Source organism: Heloderma suspectum, chromosome 2 (assembly GCF_057233095.1).
Source record: "Heloderma suspectum isolate Gila_16-S chromosome 2, 16-S_ref, whole genome shotgun sequence".
Classification (NCBI taxonomy): domain Eukaryota; kingdom Metazoa; phylum Chordata; class Lepidosauria; order Squamata; family Helodermatidae; genus Heloderma; species Heloderma suspectum.
The window spans coordinates 162,287,860-162,312,941 of NC_139459.1; the positions used below are offsets into that span (position 1 = coordinate 162,287,860).

General features: G+C 44.1%; 2 protein-coding genes across 4 annotated transcripts in view; one reads left to right on the forward strand and one right to left on the reverse strand.

The window, feature by feature from the left end:
- Positions 1 to 1,439: 1,439 nt before the first annotated feature.
- LOC146353038 (C->U-editing enzyme APOBEC-1-like) lies at positions 1,440 to 23,606 on the forward strand. Of its 3 annotated transcripts, XR_014787941.1 has the most exons (6): positions 1,440 to 1,481; positions 2,864 to 2,891; positions 6,205 to 6,605; positions 18,058 to 18,176; positions 20,790 to 20,886; positions 23,272 to 23,606. XR_014787941.1 is itself a non-coding variant. In XM_084835517.1 (5 exons), the coding sequence occupies exons 1-5, from the start codon at positions 1,454 to 1,456 to the stop codon at positions 20,808 to 20,810; spliced, it is 597 nt and encodes a 198-aa protein (XP_084691643.1). In that variant the 5' UTR covers positions 1,440 to 1,453; the 3' UTR covers positions 20,811 to 20,898. The 3 variants fall into 3 exon arrangements, 2 of the variants coding, with proteins under 2 accessions (XP_084691643.1, XP_084691642.1); XM_084835517.1 differs by lacking the exon at positions 23,272 to 23,606 and having other exon boundaries at positions 20,790 to 20,898; XM_084835516.1 differs by lacking the exons at positions 18,058 to 18,176; positions 20,790 to 20,886; positions 23,272 to 23,606 and adding exons at positions 7,545 to 7,663; positions 8,638 to 8,835.
- Positions 14,024 to 25,082, reverse strand: part of LOC146353039 (alpha-2-macroglobulin-like protein 1) — a 74,490-nt gene continuing 63,431 nt past the window's right edge. The window contains exons 32-37 of the mRNA XM_084835509.1: positions 24,127 to 24,248; positions 22,525 to 22,615; positions 20,878 to 20,946; positions 20,448 to 20,550; positions 19,044 to 19,085; positions 14,024 to 15,947 (exon numbers count right to left, since the gene is read on the reverse strand). Of these exons, the coding sequence (XP_084691635.1) occupies positions 15,922 to 15,947; positions 19,044 to 19,085; positions 20,448 to 20,550; positions 20,878 to 20,946; positions 22,525 to 22,615; positions 24,127 to 24,248 (453 nt within the window). The 3' untranslated portion in view covers positions 14,024 to 15,921. The remainder of the gene's footprint in view (positions 15,948 to 19,043; positions 19,086 to 20,447; positions 20,551 to 20,877; positions 20,947 to 22,524; positions 22,616 to 24,126; positions 24,249 to 25,082) is intronic.

Sequence of the window (25,082 nt, forward strand, 5' to 3'; positions counted from 1 at the left end):
TAAAAATAGAAATACGACAACAGAACAAAAATAATAAAGTGCATACAATTAAGCAACAACACCAATAAAATCTAAAACAATGGATGGCAGAGCAGCATAAAAATCAATAATCAGAAATAAGACTCGCAATTAAAATGTCTTTATCTGATGCCAAAATTATATCAGATGAGATGTTAGGTGAGGCTCCATAGGGAAAGTATTCCACAACTGGGTACCACCACTGAGACAGCCTTTTCTCTGACTGTATCTACCACTGCTGTGATTAGGCATGGGTAAGAAATTTACTCTGTCAAGTTGATTTTTTCTTTTTTGAGATTTTCCCAGTTCATACCTCCTGGAACCGAATGTGGAACCAAACACAATTTGTGATCAGAAATCCATACATTTACTATGCATTTGTTAAAACAAAACAAAAAAATGTATTTGACAACATGCACACATTTGAAAAATGTGCAAATAAAATGGCATAAATTTTGCATCAAGAAAACTGGGGTGGGGGAAAAGCTCATATGGAACTGGTATAGAATGAGCTTGATGTTGGAAAAATGAGACGGAGCTTGACAGATTCGCTCATCCCTAGCTGTGATGTGATATCCCAAATGGATCAGACAGGATCAATTTTATCAGAAGTGCTTTACAAACAAGTCACAGCAGTACATTGCAGATTCCCTGTGATTAGCCTGAACTTTGCCCCACTCAGAATACTTATCCTGGGTGACACTGCGCTGACTGAATGGTGGTAGAACTCCCTTGGCTGTCATCACTGCTTTAGGACAGGTTCTACAGCAGAGGTGGGCACCTTCTAGTCCTCCAGACTCCAACTCTCCTCACCCCTCGTCATTGGCTATGCTGGCTTCGGCTGATGGGAGTTGCACTCCAACAACATCTAGAGGGTCACAAATGCCCACCTGTGTTCTAAAGTGAGCTCTAGCCTGTGTTTGGTTGGAGTCTTCCCACACGTTTCTCCACTTGCATCCTAGACTCCTCTCAACTGTGTCATTGCACGTAGGTTCTATTATATGAAGGCTCATCAAGAGAAGGCACTTGTCCACTGCCTGAGTCATCTCCCCATTTCACAGATTGATGTGGGTGGAGGGAGTGGTGTCGATGGGAGCACCAGCCATGCTAACAAGGAACTCCTTGCTAGCCACTGGTGCAGAAGTGTGCAGCCTCCCTTATTCAATATTTCTAATATGTCTAATTCCACAGCCCACACTTCTCATAAACATTATACTAGTGGTGCCAAGGGCAGAGTTTCTGAAACCCCAAGGTAACAGCCACTGAGCTCAAAATGTCCCTTATAGCTTGGAATTCCGAGCTGTCAAACCTGGGTGTGGTGAGGGGACTCTATGATGCTGGTATGCAAAAGATGAAGACTCTGGGAAAAGAAACTGAAAACAGTAAACTCTGTATAAAAGAAGTAACCAGTTGCAGACAGTGAAGACAGAACAGGATGGATCCACAGCTGCTAACAGGAACAGGTAAAAATTCAGTTCTGTAAATAAGGATGTGTGTGTTTTTTCTCTGGGTAATGATGTTTTTCCTGCAAGTTTACAATTACGTTTGCAGTCCTTCAGTGGTGGAAAAACAGCAGAATGAAACTCAGCAAAAGGATCCAACAACCAGTGAATGCCAATGTAGAGATGGGTGAATTGGTCTATTTCTTGTCTGTGTCACTTTCACATGTGTTCACATATAAACCTGTTTAGTCCTTTTTCTAGATTAATTTAGGATGTTGCTTTAATCTGCATGAACATTTGTATTTAAATATATATGTAAATATTATTTTTAATTGCATTTTCTCTCAAAGTACACATTTCTAAACATTTCTCCCTCAAAATACACATTTTAAATATATTTTAAAATGTATTTTGATACATTTAAATTGCCGAGACCTGCATCACAACATATGGAGAACTGCAAAATCTGGTGGATAGCTAATGATTTTTGCAGTCCTTCAACAGTAGAAATCTAACGGAAGGAGTTTCACCAAAAGGATCCAACACCTGGTGGACTCCAATGCTACCAAGGGAAAATTAATAGAATCTTGGTAGCTGGCAGCAAAGCCTGAGGGTAGACACCCTGCCCTCAGATTGCTTAGTTCTCTATGCAAGGGGCTGTATGTATATCTGATGAATATGCAGTACAAGGGCATCAATTACAGTGTTTTCTAACATCATGACATCTATAAGGGCATTTTCACATATGAGACTTAGGGCACAATCCTATGCATGTTTAGACAGCAATAAGTCCTACAACTTTCTTTTCATCTGTATAAACTTGTGCAAGGTTCAGTAAGTTAATCACATCATAAATAGTTTTCACTGGATGCTGACTACAACAGGCTGTGTCATGCTTTGGCTGTTTATTTATTCAAAACACTTTGAATATTTTCAGCTATTGGGTGGTATAGAAATGTAATAAATAAATAAAATAAAACATTTGAATACCATTTTTAAATCAATGATTTCAAGGTGGTTTAGAAAAATTTAAACAAATAAAACAATACAGACAAGCATAGATATGATACATAGAGTAGACCCATTGAAATCGATGGGACAAGTTTGCCATTACTAACTTGTGCCATTGATTTCAATGGACCTACTCTACATATGACTAAGTCTGAATCCAACCCAATGTTTGTATCTGATTGACCTTTCATAGCCATATAGGAAAAAATAAAACCAAACAGAAAACTTAGTACTTAGAGTTTGCTAGTATGGGATTATATGTGCTTAAATTATATTGATTTCAACTGGACTTGCACATAACTGAACATAGGATTGCATGAACATGCTTTTTAAAAGTATCGTGTTAGGAGGGCTGTTTAGAGCTGGTTAATGATACAAATTATTTCCAACAGGCCAGTCAGACAGAAGAACCAGCCAAAGGTAAGAAAGGCAATTTTATATTGTACTCCCCATGAATTACGAGTAGCTATTCAGCTAAAGTAAAGTGTAGGAAGCTGTGGTAGAGGCAGCTTCTCCCCAAGGCTGCTTAGCACTACTGAAGCACTGTTTTTCTGCATGGCTGGGAATGCCATGAAGCAAGGTGATGTAACTACGGGCAGGCTGAGAATTTCATCTCAGCTTCTTTGGACATTAGGAGGGCTGTGAAGGTGCAAAACCCCTCCTGAACTTGGCTGGGGGCAACAGTTCAGGGAGAGTGAACATTCAGTTGGTGGGTTACTTATGAAGCGCTCCAGGGGCTCCCCCCCCCCCTTTAAACACTTTTCAGAAGTTAATCTGCTAGTCCAAGCAGGAGCTGGAGTAGATGCAGCAAACCCACGGCCCAATACTTTCAAAAACTGAACCTGGGGGTGGGGGCAGCGCGTGGCCTCCAGGTGTTGGTGGCCTGCAACTCCCATCAGCCCTAGGCGATATAGCCAATGGTGAGAGATGGCTGGGAGTTGTAAGCAAGTGGTGTGGGGTGAAGGGAGGTGCAGCCCAACAACGTCTGGGGGGGCCACATGGTCCCCATCCCTGAACTAGTTGCTCATGCCCCTCGGAATGCTGCTACATCATCATCACACAGCATCATTCCCGAGGGCGCGAGCAACTAATTTTTCAAAGCGACAGGCAGCGGGTTTGCTGCATGCACTCTAGCCACTGTTGGGAGTGGCAGATTATCTCTTGCAAAGCTGACAAGACAGACAGACAGGCCCTCAGACTGTCTTGTAAGTAACCCTCCGGCCCAGTGAAAGTCAGCTGGCTTTCATCCCTCCTGCCTTCGCTGGGGAGGGCAAGGCTCCAGCAAAGGGGGAGGAATGTTGCCCAGCTCTAGCAGTAACCTACTCCAAGCAGTGCCATGAAGGGTCAGGGGGATAGCAGAAGGCAGGAACTCTTGTCTCAGTGATGCACCATCATTTTGGCTCTTTTCAGGCAGCAAAGTATCTCATGTTGGCACTGATTTTCTGTAATCAGCAAGACACTAAATTAAAACTGTGGTTACACATGGAATTTAATATAATACTATATTCCTCATAGGGATCCTGCAGTGCTCATCCCCATGGGAAAGATTCCACTATATATGCAAGTCCTCTTACATCAGCCTTCCCCAACCTGGTGCCTTCCAGATGTTTTTGATGGCAACACAGCGTTCCTGATCATTGGCCATGCTGGCTGGGGCTGATGGGAGTTGAAGTCCAGAACATCTGGAGAGTTTGGGGAAGGCTGTGTTACAGCATGTGGAGGGAGTGGGTGCTCCTTTGAGGAAGGGCAGGAAAAAATGTAATAAAATAAGTAAATTAATTGCATTCTTTACTGCTTGAGAGTAATTTCTGACCTGTTATAGGGCTATTCCATGTTTATTTTGGGATATGGTTATATGAGATGAAGTACTCACAACCCACCCACATGTAAGGATGTATGAACCCCATCCCCACCCACTTAATTTTTGCTTCTCTTAGCAAAACTCTTGACTTTCCTCAAAATTCACTTCAACTTTAGCTTTAGGCAGAATCTGCCTACACACAATTGACCATTCTGCACGGTCGCTAAGCGCATAAAGAAAATATGGCATACAGTGTGGAGATTGGTAAATGTTAGGGTGCAGTCCCATGGCCACTAGACAGGATTTTTCATTTTCTGGGAACTGAGCTCAGAGCAAGCACTCCGAGCTCAGTTCCAAGAAAACTGCCTCCCCACCCCCTCCCCCACTGCCTCATAGGTGCTGTGGTTCGTCCCCAGCTCCGTGTTCGGAAGAGCAGCGTGGAGTGGGGGAAAGGGGGGCATTCCTGGGGGTGGGGAGGGGAGGGGATGGCACAAGCGCCAATACAATGCTTCCTGTGCACCGTCCGACCTCCCCCAGTCCCGCTCCAAGGTGCCCCAACTAGACAGCCGAAATCGGCCGCCTAGCCACAAATGCAGGGCAGCCGGAGCGTGGAGGAGAAGATCCCTCCATGCTCCACTCACCCTGCATTGGATAGTTGGTCACATCCAAGTTTGGAGGTGGCCGACTATCCCCATAGGATCATGCCCTAAAAGACATAAAGCAGAGAGTAGTAATAAATAATAAATTCCCCCAATAGTGGTGTCCCACAGGGAACTGTATTGGGACCTATGCTTTTCATAATTTCCATAAATGATCTGGAATTAGGAGTGAGCAGTGAGGTGGCCAAGTTTGCTGATGACACCAAATTATTTAGGGTAGTTAAAACAAAAGGGGATTGCAAAGAGCTCCAAAAGGATCTCTCGAAGCTGGGAGAATGGGCATCAAAATGACAAATGCGGTTCAATGTAAGCAAGTGTAAAGTGATGCACATTGGGGCAAAAAATCCTAATTTTATGTATACAGTGATGGGATCTGAGCTAACAGTAATTGGCCAAGGAAGAGACTTTGAGGTTGTGGTGGACAGCTTAATGAAAATGTTGAGCCAGTGTGTGGCTCAGTTCGATGTTAGGCATAATTAGGAAAGGAATTGAAAATAAAACTGCCAACATCATAACGCCCTTATACAAATTTGTAGTGCAGCCACACTTGGAATACTATGCACAGTTCTGGTCACCACAACCAAAACAGAATATTGTAGAGATGGGAAATGTGCAGAAAAGGGCAACTAAAATGATTGCCCAAAGGGCTGGAGCAACTCCCCTATGAGGAAAGGTTACAACATCTTGGACTGTTTAGCTCAGAGAAAAGGCAAGTAAGGGGAGATATGGTAGAGGTGTACAAAATTATGCATGATGTGGAGACAGTGGATGGGGGAATATTTTCTCCCTCTCTCATAATACTAGAACCCAGGGTCATCCCGTGAAGCTGATTGGTGGGAGATTCAGGAGAGATAAAATGAAGTACTTCACACAGTGCATAGTTAAACTATGGAATTCACAACCACAAGATGTAGTGATGGCCAGCAGTTTGGATGCTTCTACATGCCAGTTGCTGGGGAATATGTGGGAGGGTGCTATTGCCCTCATGTCCTACTTGTGAGTTTCCTACAGGGAGCTGGTTGGCCATGGTATGAACAGAATGCTAGATGGACCCATTGAGTAGTATCCAATGTTAATCCTACTTAGAGTAGGCTCCTTGGATGAATGGCACTTGTTAGTCATGACTAACTTGCAAGCCATTTATTTAAATGGGATCTACTCTAAGTAGGACTAACATTGAGTACTACCCTTGGTCTGTTCCTGGATAGCTCTTCTTATGTTCTTATGCTGAGTTGTGAAAGGCTGAAATTCTGTCGTCAAATTTGTACTTAAGGTGGAAAATAGAACCTGAGAAGTTTTGGAGGAATTATGTTCCAATAGAACCCCCTGAAGTTACTCATCTACTGTATGAAATCCACTGGAGAAGAAGTCCCAAGACCTGGAAGAACTGGTGTACAAGCAACCGTATCCAACATGCTGAAATCAACTTTTTGCAAAATAAGTGTAAGGAAATAAGCCGCCGGAAGACCACACCATGCTCTGTCACTTGGTTTCTATCATGGAGTCCTTGTGCTTCATGTAGCCGCCAAATAACTGAATTCTTGGGGGCAAACCCTAATGTGACTCTGGAAATACGGGCCGCTGAACTGTTCAGGCATCAAGAGGAGCCTAACCAGAATGGCCTCAGGAGCTTAGTTAATTGTGGAGTGAAGATATCCATCATGCATTTGCCTGGTATGTTCATGTCTTTATAAACACAGCAACTTGATAGTGGACCAGGGACTAGGCAATATTGTAATGGTGGTGGTGGTGGTGGTGGTGGTGATGATGTAAGGCTCACATATTAGAGGAAACAATATTTATCATTTATAAAGCAACTGAACGTTTGAACCCTGTACAAAAATTAAAACAGAACCTGCCTACAGGTTTACAGTCTAAAGAGACAAGAAGAGAAAGGTGATAAGAAATTAAAGGCCATGGAGTGGCAGGCTTAGCACAACTAGCACAGTAAAAAAAGAGTGGCCATTGCACAAAATCTCCATACTAATTTGCACTGCTTTCTTTCTATGCTTTCTGCCTTGCTCTTCATTTAACATTACATTTCTATAAGAACATATAAACCTAAGAGCCATCCTGGATCAGGCCAAGGGTCCTTCTGTTTTATACACCTCTGTCATGTCCCCCCTTTATACATACATTTTACACACCTCTATCATGCCCCCCCTTCCTTGCCATTTTTTCCTAAGCTAATCTTGATCTAGTTTAGGAAAAAAGCTAATCAATTTCCTGTTAGAGCGATACGACAATGGAACCAATTACCTGGGGAGGTGGTGGGCTCTCCCACACTGGAGGCCTTCAAGACGAGGCTGGACAGCCATCTGTCAGGGATGCTCTGACTTGGATTCCTGCATTGAGCAGGGGGTTGGACTCGACGGCCTTGTAGGCTCCTTCCAACCCCACTATTCTATGATTCTATGATTCTAAGTCTTACAGTGCAGTCTTGTGCACATCTATTCAGGAATAAATCCCATTAAGTTGAATGGGGCATACTCCCAGGTATGAATGTATAGGATTGCAGCCTTACTGAAGAGGAAACCAAGCATATAAGCTTCTCTTCAAATAAGCCATCTGTCCTCTATATAAATCATACTAGTAGGATATCTATTTCTTCAGATTATCGCTATTGTTGGAGAACATTTGTGGCTCATCAAAGGGAGGATGAAGACTATTGGCCATGGCATTTCTTTTCTAAAATAATTTTTTATTCCCAACAACTTTATTCAATCCTTGAGGTAAGTACCTGTGTTTTTGGAAGAAAAAAACTCTAAATCCAAAATCTTGCATGGGGTATGTGTGACTTCTGGCATACCAGTGGTAGAATGTGCTTTTTAGTCCAACGCCAATTTTATCCCAGTTCCTTTAGCTACCCTATTTCTTGACCAGCCTTCCTAACACTTCTTTCTCTTTTGATAGCAACCCCCCCCAATCTTAAGCACTGTGAAGTTTCTTAAGAACCCACTCTCTCATTAGTGTCTCCTAATTGCACATTTGGCAATTTGATCAACTTTCTTGGGCACCACCACACAATGGCTGCCATGCAGAGGCATGGCAAAGGGCAAGTAACCTGTCTGACAGACTGAGTACAAGGCAGAGGTGGGGTCTGAGCCCTAACACACTACACAACTTATTTGAACCCCGTTTTCAGCACCAACAGAAACCTATTTCACAGCAATCCCACCTGCTGATAAGAAAATGTATTAATTTTTAAAAATAATTGGGAAGAGTAGGGCACCTTGACAGGTGCCAAGAAAGATGTCCCGGGGTTCATTGGCACCCACGAGTACCATATTGCCTACCTGCCCTAGGGCCTGGGTGAGATTTTAATCTCAAACTGAAAACTTTCCCTTCCCTCAGTGAAAAGAGGACTGCACACTGTTTTATTTCCTGAACAGTGGAACATTCTGAGCCATCACACCAGCTCAGCCAATCAGTGCCAGAGGCTTCATCACCGCTAGTACAAAACAATATAGACATGTGAAATACCAGTTATTTTGCTAAGAAGGGGTGTGGTGGGTCTGTATTTTTGAATGGCACCAGGCCTCCTGCAGCATGCTCAGAGGCCAATTGCAACCAGTTCCTCATCGACGTTGGTTAGCACAGGAAAGCTAATGGACAGGTTATATTTTTCAGGTTATTGTGAATCATTTGCTAACCATATCGTGCTTTACTGTTCCACTTGCTAATATTTTTCTCTGTGCTCCTGCAGGATCTATGCTATGCTCCAACCCACAGCCAACCTTCCTTGGAAGTTGGCTGCCACATTCCCAGGTGGGGCTTCAAAGAAACTGATGCAAAATCCTCATAACACATACACATTTTATAAACCTCTCACCCAAGTATCTCTATGTATTTGGAATGCTTTGTATCAGAAATGTGTAAGTTGATTAAAAATACTTATTTACAAGTTCAGAAGCTTTTGCTGGATTATTTGAACACTTTTGGGTGTGCCACAAGCTGATAGAGGAACACAGCAAGATGACGAAGGAAAACGGAAGGCAGGGGAAAATAGGCTGTAGCGGACACTGCCACAGGCCAACGAAGAAGCTTGTTGTTGTTGTTCAGTCGTTCAGTCGTGTCTGACTCTTTGTGACCCCATGGACCATAGCACGCCAGGCCCGCCTGTCCTGCGCACTCTCCCGGAGCGTGCTCAAGTTCATATTCATTGCATCGGTGATGCTATCTAGCCATCTCATCCTCTGCCGTCCCCTTCTCCTTTTGCCTTCAGTCTTTCCCAGCATCAGGGTCTTTTCCAGAGAGTTCTCTCTTCGCATTAGGTGGCCAAAATATTTCAGCTTCAGCTTCAGGATCTGTCCTTCCAATGAGCACTCAGGGTTGATTTCCTTTAGGATGGACTGATTTGACCTCCTTGCAGTCCAGGGGACTCTTAAGAGTCTTCTCCAGCACCACAGTTCGAAAGCATCAATTCTTCGGTGCTCAGCCTTCCTTATAGTCCAGCTCTCACAGCCATACATTACTACTGGGAAAACCATAGCTTTGATTAGACGGACCTTTGTTGGCAAGGTGATGTCTCTGCTTCTTACTATGCTGTCTAGGTTTGCCATAGCTTTCCTCCCAAGGAGCAAGCGTCTTTTAATTTCATGGCTACAGTCACCGTCTGCGGTGATCTTGGAGCCCAAGAAAGTAAAATCTGTCACTGCTTCCATTTCTTCCCCTTCTATATGCCAGGAAGTGATAGGACCAGATGCCATGATCTTAGTTTTTGTAATGTTGAGTTTCAAACCAGCTTTTGCACTCTCCACTTTCACCCTCAACAAGAGGCTCTTGAGATCCTCTTCGCTTTCTGCCATTAGGGTGGTATCGTCTGCATATCGGAGGTTGTTGATAATTCTCCCGGCAATCTTAATTCCGACCTCTGATTCATCCAACCCAGCATTTCTCATGATGTACTCTGCATATAAGTTAAATAAGCAGGGTGACAATATACAGCCTTGTCGTACTCCTTTCCCAATTTTGAACCACTCGGTTGTTCCGTGTCTGGTTCTTACTGTTGCTTCTTGACCCTCGTACAGGTTTCTCAGGAGACAGGTAAGGTGGTCTGGTACTCCCATCACTTTCAGAATTTGCCACAGTTTGTTGTGATCCACACAATCAAAGGCTTTAGTGTAGTCAATGAAGCAGAAATAGATGTTTTTCTGGAATTCTCTTGCTTTCTCCATGATGCAGCGCATGTTGGCGATTTGATCTCTAGTTCCTCTGCCTCTTCGAAACCCAGCTTGTACTTCTGGTAGTTCTGGGTTCGCATACTGCTGAAGCCTAGCTTGTAGGATTTTGAGCATCACCTTGCTGGCATGTGAAATGAGCGCAATTGTGCGGTAGTTTGAACACTCCTTGGCGTTGCCCTTCTTTGGAATTGGAATGTAAACTGACCTTTTCCAGTCTTGCGGCCACTGTTGAGTGTTCCAAATGTGTTGGCATATTGAATGCAGCACTTTAACAGCATAATCTTTTAGGATTTTAAATAGCTCAGCTGGAATACTGTCATCTCCGCTAGCTTTGTTGTTACTAATGCTTCCTAAGGCCCACTTGACTTCACTCTCGAGGATGTCCGGCTCAAGTTCAGTGACCGCACTATCATGGCTATCAAGGACACTACTATCATGGCTATCAAGGACATTAAGATCTTTCCTGTATAGTTCTTCTGTGTATTCTTTCCACCTCTTCTTAATCTCATCTGCTTCTGTGAGGTCCCTGCCTTCTTTGTCCTTTATCATGCCCGTCTTTGCACGAAACGTTCCCTTGAGATTTCCAATTTTCTTGAAGAGATCTCTAGTCTTTCCCATTCTGTTGTTTTCCTCCATTTCCTTGCATTGTTCATTTAAGAAGGCCTTCTTGTCTCTCCTTGCTATTCTCTGGAACTCTGCATTCAGTTGGGTATATCTTCCCCTTTCTCCCTTGCTTTTTGCTTCCCTTCTTTCCTCAGCTACTTGTAAAGCCTCATCAGACAGCCACTTGGCTTTCTTGCATTTCTTTTTCTTTGGGATGGATTTCGTTGCTGCCTCCTGAACAATGTTACGGACCTCCGTCCATAGTTCCTCAGGCACTCTGTCTGTCAGGTCTAATCCCTGAAATCTATTCCTCACCTCCACTGTATATTCATAAGGGATATGATTTAGGTCATACCTGAAAGGTTTAGTGGTTTTCCCTACGTTCTTCAATTTCAGCCGAAATTTTGCAAGAAGCAGCTCATGATCTGAGCCACAGTCAGCTCCAGGTCTTGTTTTTACTGACTGTATGGAGCTTCTCCATCTTTGGCTGCAAAGGACATAATCAACCTGATTTCGATATTGATCATCTGGTGATGTCCATGTGTACAGTTGCCTCTTGTGCTGTTGGAAATGAGTGTTTGCTATGATCAGCGTGTTCTCTTGGCAAAACTCTATTAGCCTTTGTCCTGCTTCATTTTGTACACCAAGGCCATGCCTGCCTGTTATCCCGGTGATTTCTTGACTTCCTACTTTAGCATTCCAGTCCCCTATGATGAAGAGGACATCTTTTTTTGGTGTTAGTTCTAGAAGGTGTTGTAGGTCTTCATAGAACCGATCAACCTCAGCTTCTTCGGCATCAGTGGTTGGGGCGTAGACTTGAATTACTGTGATGTTGAATGGTTTGCCTTGGATTCGTACTGAGATCATTCTATCATTTTTGAGATTGTACCCCAGTACTGCTTTTCCCACCCTTTTGTTGACTATGAGTGCTACTCCATTTCTTCTAAGGGATTCTTGCCCACAATAGTAGATATGATGGTCAGCTGAATTCGCCCATTCCTGTCCATTTTAGTTCGCTGATTCCCAAGATGTCGATGTTCAATCTTGCCATCTCATGTTTGACCACCTCCGGCTTACCTTGATTCATTGATCTGACATTCCAGGTTCCTAAACAATATTGTTCTTTACAGCATCGGATTTTCTTTTCACCACCAGACACATCCACAGCTGAGTGTCCTTTTGGCTTTGGCCCAGCCGCTTCACTCTTTCTGCCGCTACTTGGAAATACCCTCTGCTCTTCCCCAGTAGTATATTGGACACCTTCCGACCTGAGGGGCTCATCTTCTGGCGTCATCTCTTTTAGCCTTGTGATACGTTCCATGGGGTTTTCTTGGCAAGAATACTGGAGTGGGTTGCCATTTCCTTCTCCAGTGAACCACATTTTGTCAGAACTCTCTGCCATGACCTGTCCGTCTTGGGTGGCCCTGCACGGCATAGCTTATGGCTTCACTGAGTTACGCAAGCCCCTTCCCCACAACAAGGCAGTGATCCATGAAGGGGACGAAGAAGCTAGGAAAGGTTTAAAAGCTGAGAGTGAGCTGGAAGGGGGTGGAGTCAGTAGACAGAGCATGTATTTAGATGGTGAACTTTTCTACACAAGCCTATTGTGACACTGAGCTGAACACATAAAGCCTGTTTGGCAGGGTGTGGGGAGGGGAATCTCTGCCTCGCCCCAGTGGCAGGGATCCCCATTCTTTGAGTTCTCCCCTGTCACATATAAAACATCTTTCCAAAATAGACAAGTCCTGCCTGGCGGGAATGAGAAAGGAACATCCCCTCATCCTTAATATTTTCTTCTGATGAAATGTGTTAATTATTGTTCCATGTGTAGGTATATGTAACCTGACAGATTTATTCATCCCCAAAGGTCAGACCTTTTCCTTCCCAGTTCCTCTGCTGCAAAAGCCCCCATGGCTGGCACGGAGTCAGAGAGAAGCTAGACTCTGGGCTCAGGGGTGGCTATAGAGCCTTGGAGGCCAGGGGGTGGGCAGGCTCTGGAAAGGTCAGGGGAGTCCCTGGGAATGGGCAGCCACCAGCCAGCAAGAGGCGAGAGAGAAAAGTGGGGGCTGTTCATGTGTTTTTAATTTTGATTATTAAAACATTCATGCAATGGTGCTTAATTTTTTATTACTTCCATTGCTTCTTTAAATGCAAATGTGCAAATAATAATGAGGAAATGGCAGGACAGCAGGGAGCCACCCCCTTTGATCCAGAGCTCAGCCCCAGTGAGACCTCCAGCTCATCCTCTGTAGGGGTGAGGAGAGAGGGTGGCCAGGGGAAGGGAGCCCCACTTGCTCTGAGCCTGGAGGGCTGACGCTAGCAGTGTGTGTGTGAGACACTGTCAGTCTGTCACCCTCCAAGCAAAGAGTTGCCGCCAAATGGCAATTTGTGTGATTTTTGTGAACCGCCCAGAGAGCTTCGGCTATTGGGCGGTATAGAAATGAAATAAATAAATAAAATAAATAAAATAAAATGCCAAACTCCCATTAGCCACCACACACACAAATGCATCAGGGAAGCAAAAGAGCAAGGAGGAGGAGGAGCAGATAACCGCTTGGACTGGAAAGGGGAGAAGAGAGGGCGGAGCCCAGGCGATCAGCTTCTGGGTTGAAATTTAAAATATATATATGCTGTTCTCAGTTACATTTAACTAAAGTATAAGTGCATTTTTAAACAGAAAATTGTGGTTGTAACAAAAGAAACACATTCCCGATTTTCCATTTGAGCTGGAAAAGGCTGAGAAATGCCTTTCATGTTATTTACTTAGGTCAGCAGTAGTGCAACCAACACTTCCCTTAAAACCACCTAGGGCTGGGTGAGGAAGAAACTCAAGACCAACCCCCTTGCTACTTTGCCTGATAGGTCAGCCCCACTGGTTGGCATCCTAGCAGCCCTCATCATCCCTCCCTCTCCCCCCCGTCCGACTGCCTCATACACTGTGCCAGCAGCAGCAGCACCCCTCATGTGCCTTGATAGGCCTGAGCCCTAAAAGCCTGGAGGAACCTATAAACTATGGGGTAGGTGTGCTCCTCCCCTGTTCTGCCCCCAGGCACGCATGACTCTGCCCTGTTTGGGCTGTTCTGCTGGCGCATCTTCATCAGCAGAGCAAATGCAGTGTGACCCATCAGAGCGCTTGCACCAGCATAGCTCTTGCTGCAGTGGCATATCTGGCCCTGCAGTGGCATAACAGGGCTTCTGCCATATCCGCTCAGCTAGCATATCCCAAGTATAGGATTGTGCCCTAAGCATATCTAGATCTTTTCCAGCAGTGAATGTAGGAATAAAATGTATATATAAACCATCAATGCGGTAAACAAAAGGAAGTTTTTATTATTAGGGCTTAATGTAGAGTGGGTAATAATGCTCATTCTTTAATTTGAGAAAATAGTATTATTTCAAAAAGTAATCATCCTTGTCAAGTAATTAAATAGCAGTACATTCTGATATTTAAACTTTCTAGTGACACTGAACTCTTCAAAGGTGTATCTTCATCATATCGAGTTATCATCACAGTGACTGGATACAAAGCTATTCTGAACCCAGATCCATCCAAGTAAAAAATGTATCCTTGAAAAAACTAACATAGCACATTTTCTCTCTGTTATCAGAATCAAGTTCCATAGCTTCTTATTCTGACTTTGAGCTCCATGGACCAGAAAATGGAAAACAAAAATGTCTGCCCTTTTCACATATTAATTTGTTTCTTGATTGTATTTGTATATTTTCGAACACTCATTAGGTGTGGGGTCTGAGGCAAATGAGAAGCAAGGGGCATCAGCGGCTATGTTGTACAAAGGCCTTGCCATAACGTTGCAGGAGCAATTTTACCTCAGAGACTCCCAAATTAGACCAAACACGTGGAGGCATTTGTTTTGTGTTCTCTATTCTACAACATTTTAAAGGATGTTTCCAACATCAAGACCAGAGAGTATTGCTTGTATACTAACCCAGTCAAATGCGATCATTACTAACATTACTACATCTGAATCAGCAATATTAATTGGCTCCAATATTATTTTAAAATGCTTCTTTAAAAAGGTATTGTATTCATCATTCTGAAAGATAAAATATTTCAGAAGAACACCCCTTTAAAATGTGCAATTTTCTATTTTAGGGCTTGTTTGGGGGAGGGCCCCATAAATTTTAAAGATTTTTCCTCCTGAGCCTCACATCTTTATTCATTGTCCTACAGGTGCCTCATTACATTTGTGCTTCTACCAGCTGCTTTTAGAACACCAAAATGTGTATGAAATGGGTTAATTCATGAAGTGGGGAAGTATAGAAGAAAGTTGAATTGAGGGACCTTCTGATTCTGTCTGCATGTACCATGCTATAACATAATTCTAACATTAAACATGTATACAAATGATCATTTATCTCAACAATGGGATCTATCATGCTTGATCCAGCATTGGTAACTGGTAACAATAATAGACAAAGAAAGAAAGGGACACTTCACTGCAGGAAAAAGCTGTGTTCACTTTGTTGCCCTAAATCCAAACTCCACTCTCTCTTGTCTGATAGCCATCAGTGTGGGATTAAGTAGGCCAGCGTGCAAGCAGCTTCTGGTCTAATCTCATTCCATGAGCCCCATGACTTCCTTGGTGGAACTGGACCTACCCATTTATGTGCTTGCATGTGAGGAGTGGAAATATGTTACTTGTCATGACCATTATCCAATGGGCACCTGTAACAGTCATACATATCTACTGCCACCTGTACAGGTTACTGTTCCGGGGGCCTGTTTCAACTTTTTCAGGGTGCTGCTCGAAGCATTATAAAAACCTGCAAAACCCACTTGACCAGACCAATCTGGGATCCAAAAAAAATGAACATGAGCGCTGTTGGCAACAGCAATAGCAACTCCAAGTTGCCTTGTGTATGAGTGGAAAGCATTTCTGCACATGCATGGGATGTTGCCAGTTTCCCCCTTTGACTGAAAAAGCCACTGAAAAGCTACTTCTGAGGGTTGGGGGAATTTCTGGAGGGCAGGGGTGGAGTGGGGATGAAAGCAGGAAGGGAAAATTAGCAACCTCCCACACACGTGCAGAAGTGCTTTCAACTTGCTGACATGGATCTTTGGATTCAGGCCATATTCTGTACACAGTCTGAAAGAGCAATCGCAAAAGAATGACATGAGATGGGAGATCTTCTCCATCAATTTCAGCATTCACGTGTGTGTGCTTCATGCTTTAGGAACAGAACTAGTGCTGATCTTCCTTTGTGCTCTCTGTGGGAAGAAATACAAAGAAAATAAGATGCTACATCTTAAGCTGTTGTAGGAGCAGGCCAGTGCAAAACTGAGAGATAATGAATGAGTGCACTGGACGGGGATTTGTAGAGGGGAAGGATTTAAGGAAACTATGATGTTAGTCAGTGAGTAAATAATAGAACTAAAACAGCCTCATAGACAGGGATTATTGACCAATAGTAACATTGAAAAAAGAGCCTATATAAACAAGGACTTTCAACATTACCCCAGATGCTTTCCATCTTATGTTTGACAGTGTGGGGAGAAAAAAGGGATGAGAGAGATAAGAAGCCAATCTACATGGCAGATTTAATGTGGAGCGGGAGCACATCAGGGTCGCTCACAACAGAAGACACTGCTGCCAATCTACAACCACCCCGCAGCTTCGTCTGGAAAGGGGCATTTTCAGAAAGTCATTGTAGTGCGTTGCTTTTCTTAAAGATGGCTCTGGAGCGGTTCCACTGCAGCGTGCCCCATCCCCCACATTAAATCCTGGGAGTGCCTACTTCTGGCTGTGATCAAGGAGTGGAGCTGCCCCTCCCCCCATTCCCTCTTTTTGGACACAGGCTTCTTTCCACTTCCCATTCTCAAGCATTTACCCATTGAGAATCTGTAGCATCTTTTCCTCATTAAGAAAATCAGAGCCTGTTTCATGTACTAGCTATCTAGCCTCTTTTTCCTATTTACAATAGCATTCCCAATACTGGGGTATGTAGTGCACCATAAAGAATGCACAGAGGAGAAAGAGAGGAGGTGGCCAGGAGCGGGAGCTTGCAGCCATAGTATTTCGGTGTAACAATACTGTGATACAATGAAGACTAAAGAATGCACATGGGGGAGGAGAGGAAGCAGCCAGCTGTATTGATGCTGGGAGCGGGAGGAGAGGCGGCTGCCAGGAGTGGGAGCCTGCGGTATTTTGCTGTATTGATACTGTGATACAATGAGAACTAAAGAATGCACAGAGGGGGAGGAGAGGAGGCAGCGGCAGCAGCAGCAGCAGCTGCCCCGCTGAGTGCTAGCAGAGGGAGGCAACTCCAGCCAGCCCTTTCCCTCCGTGCAGGGCTTTAATATCATCAACTCTCTCAATGGGAAAGCAACTGAGGCACGATGCTCTCAATGGGACAACAACGCAGGCAGGGAGCAGGGCTGTGGGGAGCAGGGCATTCAGTAATGGCGGATATGAGGGGAGAGGTGTGCGGTACACTATGGGGACCAAATTCATCTCTTCCACTAATCTTCCCTGTTTGAGCAGGGGAACGTGGACATGGGCAGGGGAACAAGCCTCTCTCATTCACGGAGCAGCAGCTGCCTGGTTGATGACATTCAGTTCTACTCGCCCATGCAAACTCAAAGTTAGGCCTCAAGTACTCTTGCGTGACTGGTGACACTGGGTTTTTAGGTGGTATATACTCTGCTTTTCTTGCTTCATGTGTGCCTAATGGACCAAAGTAGATTTTATGAAAAATCGGATAAAACAGGAAGCGCTTCTCATTCCATTTGCTGTGAAGAATGGCCCAAGAATACAAAATAGCACAGAGAGGGGAGGAGTGGAAGACGTAATGTGAGCAAATCTAGTTACATGTGCTTTTGTTGCAGATGGAAATAAAGATGGGAGTTGAAGCAAGGACTGATAAGGTGACTTTGGGAAAAGTATTCGAAGAAAGACTTGTTTCCTGTTTCCTATGCTTTCACACCTCAATGTCAGAGAAGCGCAAGGAAACACATACCAAAAAATGTGGTGTTTGTATATAGTATCATATTAATGTGTTTTATTAGCCACTTTGGAGACTTCTAATTGAAAGGGAAGTTACATATATTTTAATAAGTAAAAAAAAGTCCCATTCTCCACTTCATTGTCATGTCCAAAATGTCCCTTGGTCGTATCATACAAACATAAACACACACACACACACACTTTTCTAATCACAACTGTGTATCTGGACCAGACACACTGTTTCATCTTTCCATATGAAATATGTGCTAGTGCCAAGCTTGGCCTTATGTGGGCCACTGCTATGCTTGCTTCCCATTCATTCCATGAGTCCCCTGCAGCTCCAAGTACTTCACAAGCATACCTTTCTACCCCCAGATATGTGTTTCCTGGAAAGAAGAGCAGCATCTTCAATAACGACCGTTTACCTGAGGCTTATGGAGTGTTGGCTGATTTCCTCCCATAGAAGGTCAAGAGAGAAAAAGGAAATAAGCAAGGTATTTGTCCCAAAAGTCTTGTTTTTAAAAAATGATAGGTGCTTGAATAGATGGCATTACGACACCTTATTCACAATTTTTATTACATACTACAAGGAAGAACAGCTCCTGAGCAAGCCAATGCCTGGAAAGAATAACTGCCGCATACACCACTTAGCTAGTCAGTAGGCCAGTTCACATGATCATGGTGGGTTAAAGAAGCCACAGTGGCTTGTTAAGCTGCAGTGCATGCCTAGCGCCATTTGCCTATTCACCCGTCTGGGCGCAGCTTGTTGTGTCATCTGAACCTGGGCAGCATGGCTTGTTGAAGGAGGAAACTATTGGGAATACTGCAACCTCGTCTGCAAGTTGCTGGAAGGGGGCAGTGTTGTAAATAGCTAGTAAATGCATGGGAATTTGGGGCATAGCTAGATCGCTATAGCCTACAGAGTGGTTTCCTGTGCTCCTCCCCTTACTTCCATCTTGCTCTTGCTCTGCCTTCACCATTGCTGGGAGCACACATGCTTGGTCTCTCTCCTGCTGAGGTTATGGAACACAAAGAAATGGACTGAACAAACTCTCTTTTGAAACTATACACTGTACCTGCATTTTTATGCAAGGAACTGTGAGTAAATCATTTTACCTTTACTTCACTGAAGAAGAGTGTGGTCTCTCTTTTACTGTGTGTGCATGTAGGACTGGTAAATGCTCATTCAGTTCTGCCTTTTGTTGTTTCTCTGAACTGCCTTATTAACAGGAGGCAGCAATACCAAACAATCCCATCAGAAACAACCCTCCAATAAACCATGGGCGGTTCTGAACTGCTGTGACTCATTCCCTCCTCTACCTTCTGGAATGTGCTCAAGCATAGTCCCATCCCACCCTTACCTGTGCTGCAGGGAGCATTATATTCGGCAACTGCGTTGTCTTCTGTGTGAAAGAGAGAATGGTCTATAAGATGAAGATGGAGCCCAAACACCACCCTCTCTCCAAGCCCCACCAGCATTCTTGTAGAATAATCTCATGGTCAAACTATACAATTCACAAAATACATAGCATGCAACCAATCCTCCCTTTGTTTCTTACTCACAAGTAAGTGTGTGGGGCCCTGGTTCAGATTGGGACAAGCACGTGGAGGTAGGTGGAGTTTAAACCTCCACTCCCAGCTGCTTGCTTTCTGAAATTCCCCCCACCTCCCACCAGCATGAGGGTGAAAACAAGGGAGAGAAGAATCCACATTCTCCTCATATTTACAAGGCAAAATAGACTTGTGGAACTCCCTCCCCACTAATATCTTACACTTGGACTATTAGGCACCAAATACCTTTTTATTTTCAAAAGCCTTTAATCTCAGATATATTGTTACTTCTCCTGGGATCGTTTTTAGAGCTGCCATTCACCATAGTCAATCCTTTTAGTGATTAGTGTTTTATTGCCTTTTACTTTACTCTAAAACACCTGGCCATTTTTAATTGAAGAGCAGTACAAAAATATTATAAATAAATGTTTACACAGGAACCGTTTGAAAATGATGTGAGTGTCTGAACTTAGGTGACCCATGTGAAAAGTCCACTACTAATATTTTTATTCTGGAGAGTCAAGGAGATAGGAGGGTGAATTTGAGCGTTCACTTACAGCATCCAAGCCAGGGGTTTCCATTCTGTTTCTGATGGGGACTCCTGCCCAACCCCTCTCCCCGCCCCCTTACTTATGCTTGTCCATACTTGTGTCCATGTGTGTCAATATGTACTGTCAGGTGTTAAAATCCACAGATGAAACTACATTCAGAAGGTATGTTATCAGTGCTGAATAACACATATTGACACATGTAGTCGTACATGTCAGTACATGGTTTGGACACTCAGTGAAACTAACATAACATGGATGACATGGTAAGTGCACATCCGAATTCACCCATACAGTATACCAAGGATGCACAGTGTGTGGCCAGTATATGTAGCCCTTGGCCACTCTCAGAGCCATGGGGCTCTGCCCACTTTCCCCCACAACCCAACTGGTCAGCTGGACTGGGGGAGCGGGGGACGCTGTTCCGATGCTGCTGTTAGCAGTGCCAGGACAGTGACCTTCCTGGAGATTGCAGGAAGCTTTTGCCTCTCCCATCTCCGAGCAACCTTGCCTGTGAGACCACTGTCTCTCTGCCACTACTAGCAGCAGAGAAACAGGGATGGGGGTAGAGGATTGAGGGAAAGGCAAGATTGTGGGGCCATGACAGGGCTGTCCATGGCTGTGGTTAGTGCTAAATGATACCCATTCCACCAGTGGGATGCTTGCCTGGATGGTAGTAATCATAGACTTTCACGGTTCCTGCCTTAAGATCAATCACTTCAACTTCCTGCTCCACAGAGAAACCATAGTTTTGAACATTATTATCCAGCTGGAGAGAGAGGGGGAAAGACAGTAAGACAATGATTGCATTAAAAAATATCCAAAAGGAACAGTAGTGTAGGGTAATTTCTTTATTAGGCCTAGCTATATGCGTTTGAGTTCCCCAGATGTAAAGAAGATAAAGCTGGACTGGGGGAGACTGGGGTCTCTCATCTAAGTCAAGCTTCTCCCTAGCCCTTTTTCTACAGACAATGACCTTGAATCATGCCCTCTTTTCCTCAATCCCAGATGGACCATCACCTTGAATAATACCCCCAGACCCCTTCTCCAACTCCTGTTTTATGCCAGTCTGGGAGAGATCTGCATAAGCCCTCACCTGATCCAGGTAAATGTTGATCTTGTCATGCTCAGGTTCCACCTTTTTAACTAGGGGATTTGTTAGCAGCTGTCAGAATACAGAAAAAAGGAGACAGTTATTGAACTTTGTGGTAGCTTTGATCCAACCAGCTCTGGGTCACTAGTGGTGGATATAGAGGCAGCTGGTGTCCCATTAAATCTGGGTTGCACAAAGGTACCTTCCAAGGCCAACAGTTTCTGTAAAGAGCATTTTATACATCCTCACAGTTCAATGGAAAATGGGTAAAAGGTTTAATGTTCCAAGGAACAAAATGTTAATGTGTGTCCCATTTCATACTGGTAAAGGAGAATGGAAGCACGTAGATGAGTAAGTAGATGATTTTCTAGGAAGCTTCATACAGAAATGGGAAGATGTTTGAAAGGTGGCACTCCACAGCCAGAAAAATGGGTGGGGGCAAGGGGAGAGATCCAGCTCAGGATCATGGAGGGGGGGAATGATTAGTTCCCGTCCCCCCCCGGTCCCCAATTTGGATCAGGGCCCCTGGGCTGGCAATTTTGAAAATAATCCCTGCACTCAAGGGCAGAAACACGCATCTAAAGATACATATAGTTCAGCCTGTTCAGTGTGCTTGTGCATGGGTGGTGCTTGCACTTGCCCATCCTTTGTGTGTGTGCGCCAACACCTGGCAAGGTTGTGTCAGCTGAGAGAGTGGTGGGGAACAACTGGGGCTGTGTTGAGGATAGGTCAGCCAGGTGCAAAACAGGACAGAGCTTCTGCACCTTTGATAGTTGTGTACAGGAGGGAAATTCGGCAAGCAGATCTTGCACGACAGCTACACCTGCTAAAATACTCCCTGTTCTACACAATTATTAAAGGTGCAGGAACCCGGTCCTGTGCTGGTTAGACACAGAAGTGAAACTGGAGGCTCACAACATTGTCTAAAGAACCCATAAACAACCATGAGTAGAGAATGACGAGCGCAGGCTAAATGCCTCGTGCAGAAAAGCCCCAAGAGAGGGGAAATGGAGAGAAGCGTGTCAGTGGGGTTGAGGTAAGGCTGCCCAGTTACTACCTGGAGATTGTGCCTCTTTTTAAAACAGAACTGCCACTCATCCTCCAGTCCTCCCTCTGCCCACTCACTTGCTGGAGCAAACAGGACATTCAGCCCCAACCTCTTTACAGTCAGGTCTTAGGGCATCAGACGGGGACTTGCTCTGGAATCCGTTTTCTATCTGACAATAGATTGGGGCTTTTGTCTGTGCCAGTCTTCTCAGTAGTTGTGCACTCATTATGGGGACGGACGGACACACACACACACACACGGACACATACACCTTCCAAGAGGCATTCTTAAGTTCTAGAAGGATGTGAAAAGTTTTGCATTCCAGCAGGCATTTATGGACAATGGCTGAACTTTAGTTCTGTAATTAAGATTTTAACTGAAACATGCTGCTGACTGCTGAACCTTTTTTAGGATACATTTAGCTGGTAATGTGTTCTTTTATGGGATAACTTAGAAGCCATCCTCAGGGCTCTGCCTAACAGTCTGGTGGGATACCAAATTCTAAAATAAACAATTAATCGAGGATGCATAGAAGACAATCCTTATCTTTAAGACAATTAAAAATTTCTTCAAGACAATTTAAGATAAGACAATTATCTTACCTTTTTCACAGACGTCTTCACAGGGATATACCCAGATAGCATATTCACCTCTAACAGGACCATGTTGCTTGTCTCTCGCTGCCCTGTGTAGCTTCAGGAATAATGGAAATAAGTTTCAATAAGGCAGGCAGTTGTCAAAACACTGGGAAAGACAGGTCTTGGTGGTCCTTTCTTTCCTCACAAGTGAGCAGCCTGATGGGTGGGTATAATCCCTCACTCTCGGACCACATCTTCTAATATATACCTCAGTCTTAAGTGAAAAGAATACCCCAGTCCTCACTTCCTCACTGACTAAGGCAGACAAGGATTTACTGAACTTTTCTACACGAGGCATTTACTGTGTGCTCATCATTCCCTATTCATGGTTGTTTACGGGTTCTTTAGAAGATGTTATGACACTCCATTTTTGCATCTGTTTTTAAACAGCACTTTTGGCAAGTTTTTTTAGGGCAGGGAAAATGCAGTATTATTTGTGAAAGCAAAGGAAAATGCATTTTCCACTTGTGTAATTGTATTATTTCCCTATACCATCGTGCCACCTAGAGGTTATGTAGTAGGAAATAAGGAAACGCTCTTTGTGTGGTGCTCAGATCTCGGTTCTGTCACAAAAATCGAAAGTAGATCCAGTGAATTGACAGCCTCATGTAAAAAAGCTCATTGTGGAATTGCCATGGCTCATTCACTCATATTTTCCAGGGGTCCCACATGAGATCATCATCCATTTGTAATCCTCTCATGTTTTCCCAGGGCTGCTTCTGTCTTTTTTTCTTACTGGAGAAAGTCTGACTTCTTTGAGAAGGATGGACGAGTAACACAATCTCCACAGGTGTAGGTGCTCTTAGCGCTATTGTGGTCTTGAGGTGGGCAGTGACCTATTGGGCAGGTGAGCCTATTGTACCTCAGCACAATATTACTTTGCAGTGGGCACTGTTTTATCACATGTTCTTTAATTGATCTTTTAATTAGTAGGGCTATGTTTTTTAAAAATTTAAATAATTGTAAGGTATTATTTAAATGAAAGAGTGTTATCACATTATATCAGTCTGATAGCATAATGCAATATAAAATGTATTTTTTAAAGCATCCCCTGGTGTTAATGGAGGCTTTCTTTTTCTTTAGCCCTCACACAGCAGCATGAGGTTGGGTGGAATTTAAGAAAACAAGCAGCTGTGAGGAGAAGGTTTAAACATTCCTACCCGTATGCAGTGATCCCAGTCCAAATTGGGCCCCCGCGCACTTACTTGTAAGTAAAAAATGAAGGGGGGCTAACCTGCACACTACATATTTAATGTAGTGTGTAGTTTAGCTTTTATTAGGATAACACTTCATGCAACTGAAGTGTTCTCCAGTCCACAAAAGCTTATGCCATAATAAATGGGTTAGCCTTTAAGGCATCGCAAGACCCTTTCTTGTTTTTCCATTATGCCCGTTAGCTCAGATATAGCCAACCCTTCTGAACTCAGGACCATAAAGGAAATCCAGCTTGGGTGGGCAGAGTTAAATTTTAGAGACGGCACACCACAATTTGTGTTCTCAAAGCATCAGAAGCTGCTTCCCTGTTGTTGTGGTTCCTTGGGAACTAGCCTAGTAAAAGTACAGTACCTCACTTGTATGCTGACATCAAAATGATTCCTGGAAGTCTGGTTGCAGTCCTTTGGCGATGTCTCTACGCTCAAAACAAAACCTTCAGGCTTTGGAGGCACTTTGTTATATTGAAGATTCATCTAAGTAGGAGAAGAATACTGCTGTATTCTGAGCTGCTGCTGCTTTATGCATAACAACAGTGACCCTATGATGGGGGTTGGCAAATGGCTGCCTCAGAACTGGAAACGCCTCAAGGAATGCCAACTGGCCCAGAGAGGCCTGTCCTCTCCCATCATTTGATTAGATTTCTTGGGACATAATTGTCTGCCCAAAATGGTGTGGATGGCCAAGGTAGATGTCTGGCTCCTCCCAGTCCAATAAACCTATGGTGTATAGCAGTCTTCCCCAACCTGGCGCCTTCCAAATGTTTTGGACTACAAAGCCCATTATCCCAGACCATTTACCATGCTGGTTGGGGTTGAATGGAAGTTATAGTCCAAAACATCTAGAGGGCACCACATTGGGGAAGGCTGGTGTATGGGACAGACAAACAGAGTTGGTGATCTCCTCTATGGGGGCATACTGCAATACCTCAAATATTTCCAAGAGTATATTACTACCATTGTGGGCTGGATCAGGAGTCCATCTAATGCTTTCCCCCATTTATGACCCTGACCAACAATAACATCAGCATTAGGAAGTCACAAGTGGGACCTGCAACAAAGTATTGCAGTGTGGAGTGGTTCAGGGTTCTAGTCAGCCAGCCATAAAGAGTCATGCTGGATCTATCTAGTGTCCAGCATTCTGTTCACCAGCTGCCTTTGGGAAGCTTACAAGTAGGACATGAATGCAACAGCATCCTCCCACTCATGTTCTCCAGCAAGGGTACACATAGGCACGCTGCCTCTGATACTGGAGGTAGCATATAGCCACCATGACTAGTAGCCATTTATAGCTTGATCCTCCATGACTTA

What these genes read in the sequence shown, in the direction of transcription:
- LOC146353038 (XM_084835516.1), top strand. Translation starts at nt 1,454, where the DNA reads ATGGATCCACAGCTGCTAACAGGAACAG. An exon ending in GACAGAAGAACCAGCCAAAG is followed by an intron (nt 2,892 to 6,204) that starts GTAAGAAAGGCA and finishes TTTGTACTTAAG; the next exon opens with GTGGAAAATAGAACCTGAGA. An exon ending in ATCCATCATGCATTTGCCTG is followed by an intron (nt 6,606 to 7,544) that starts GTATGTTCATGT and finishes CTATTTCTTCAG; the next exon opens with ATTATCGCTATTGTTGGAGA.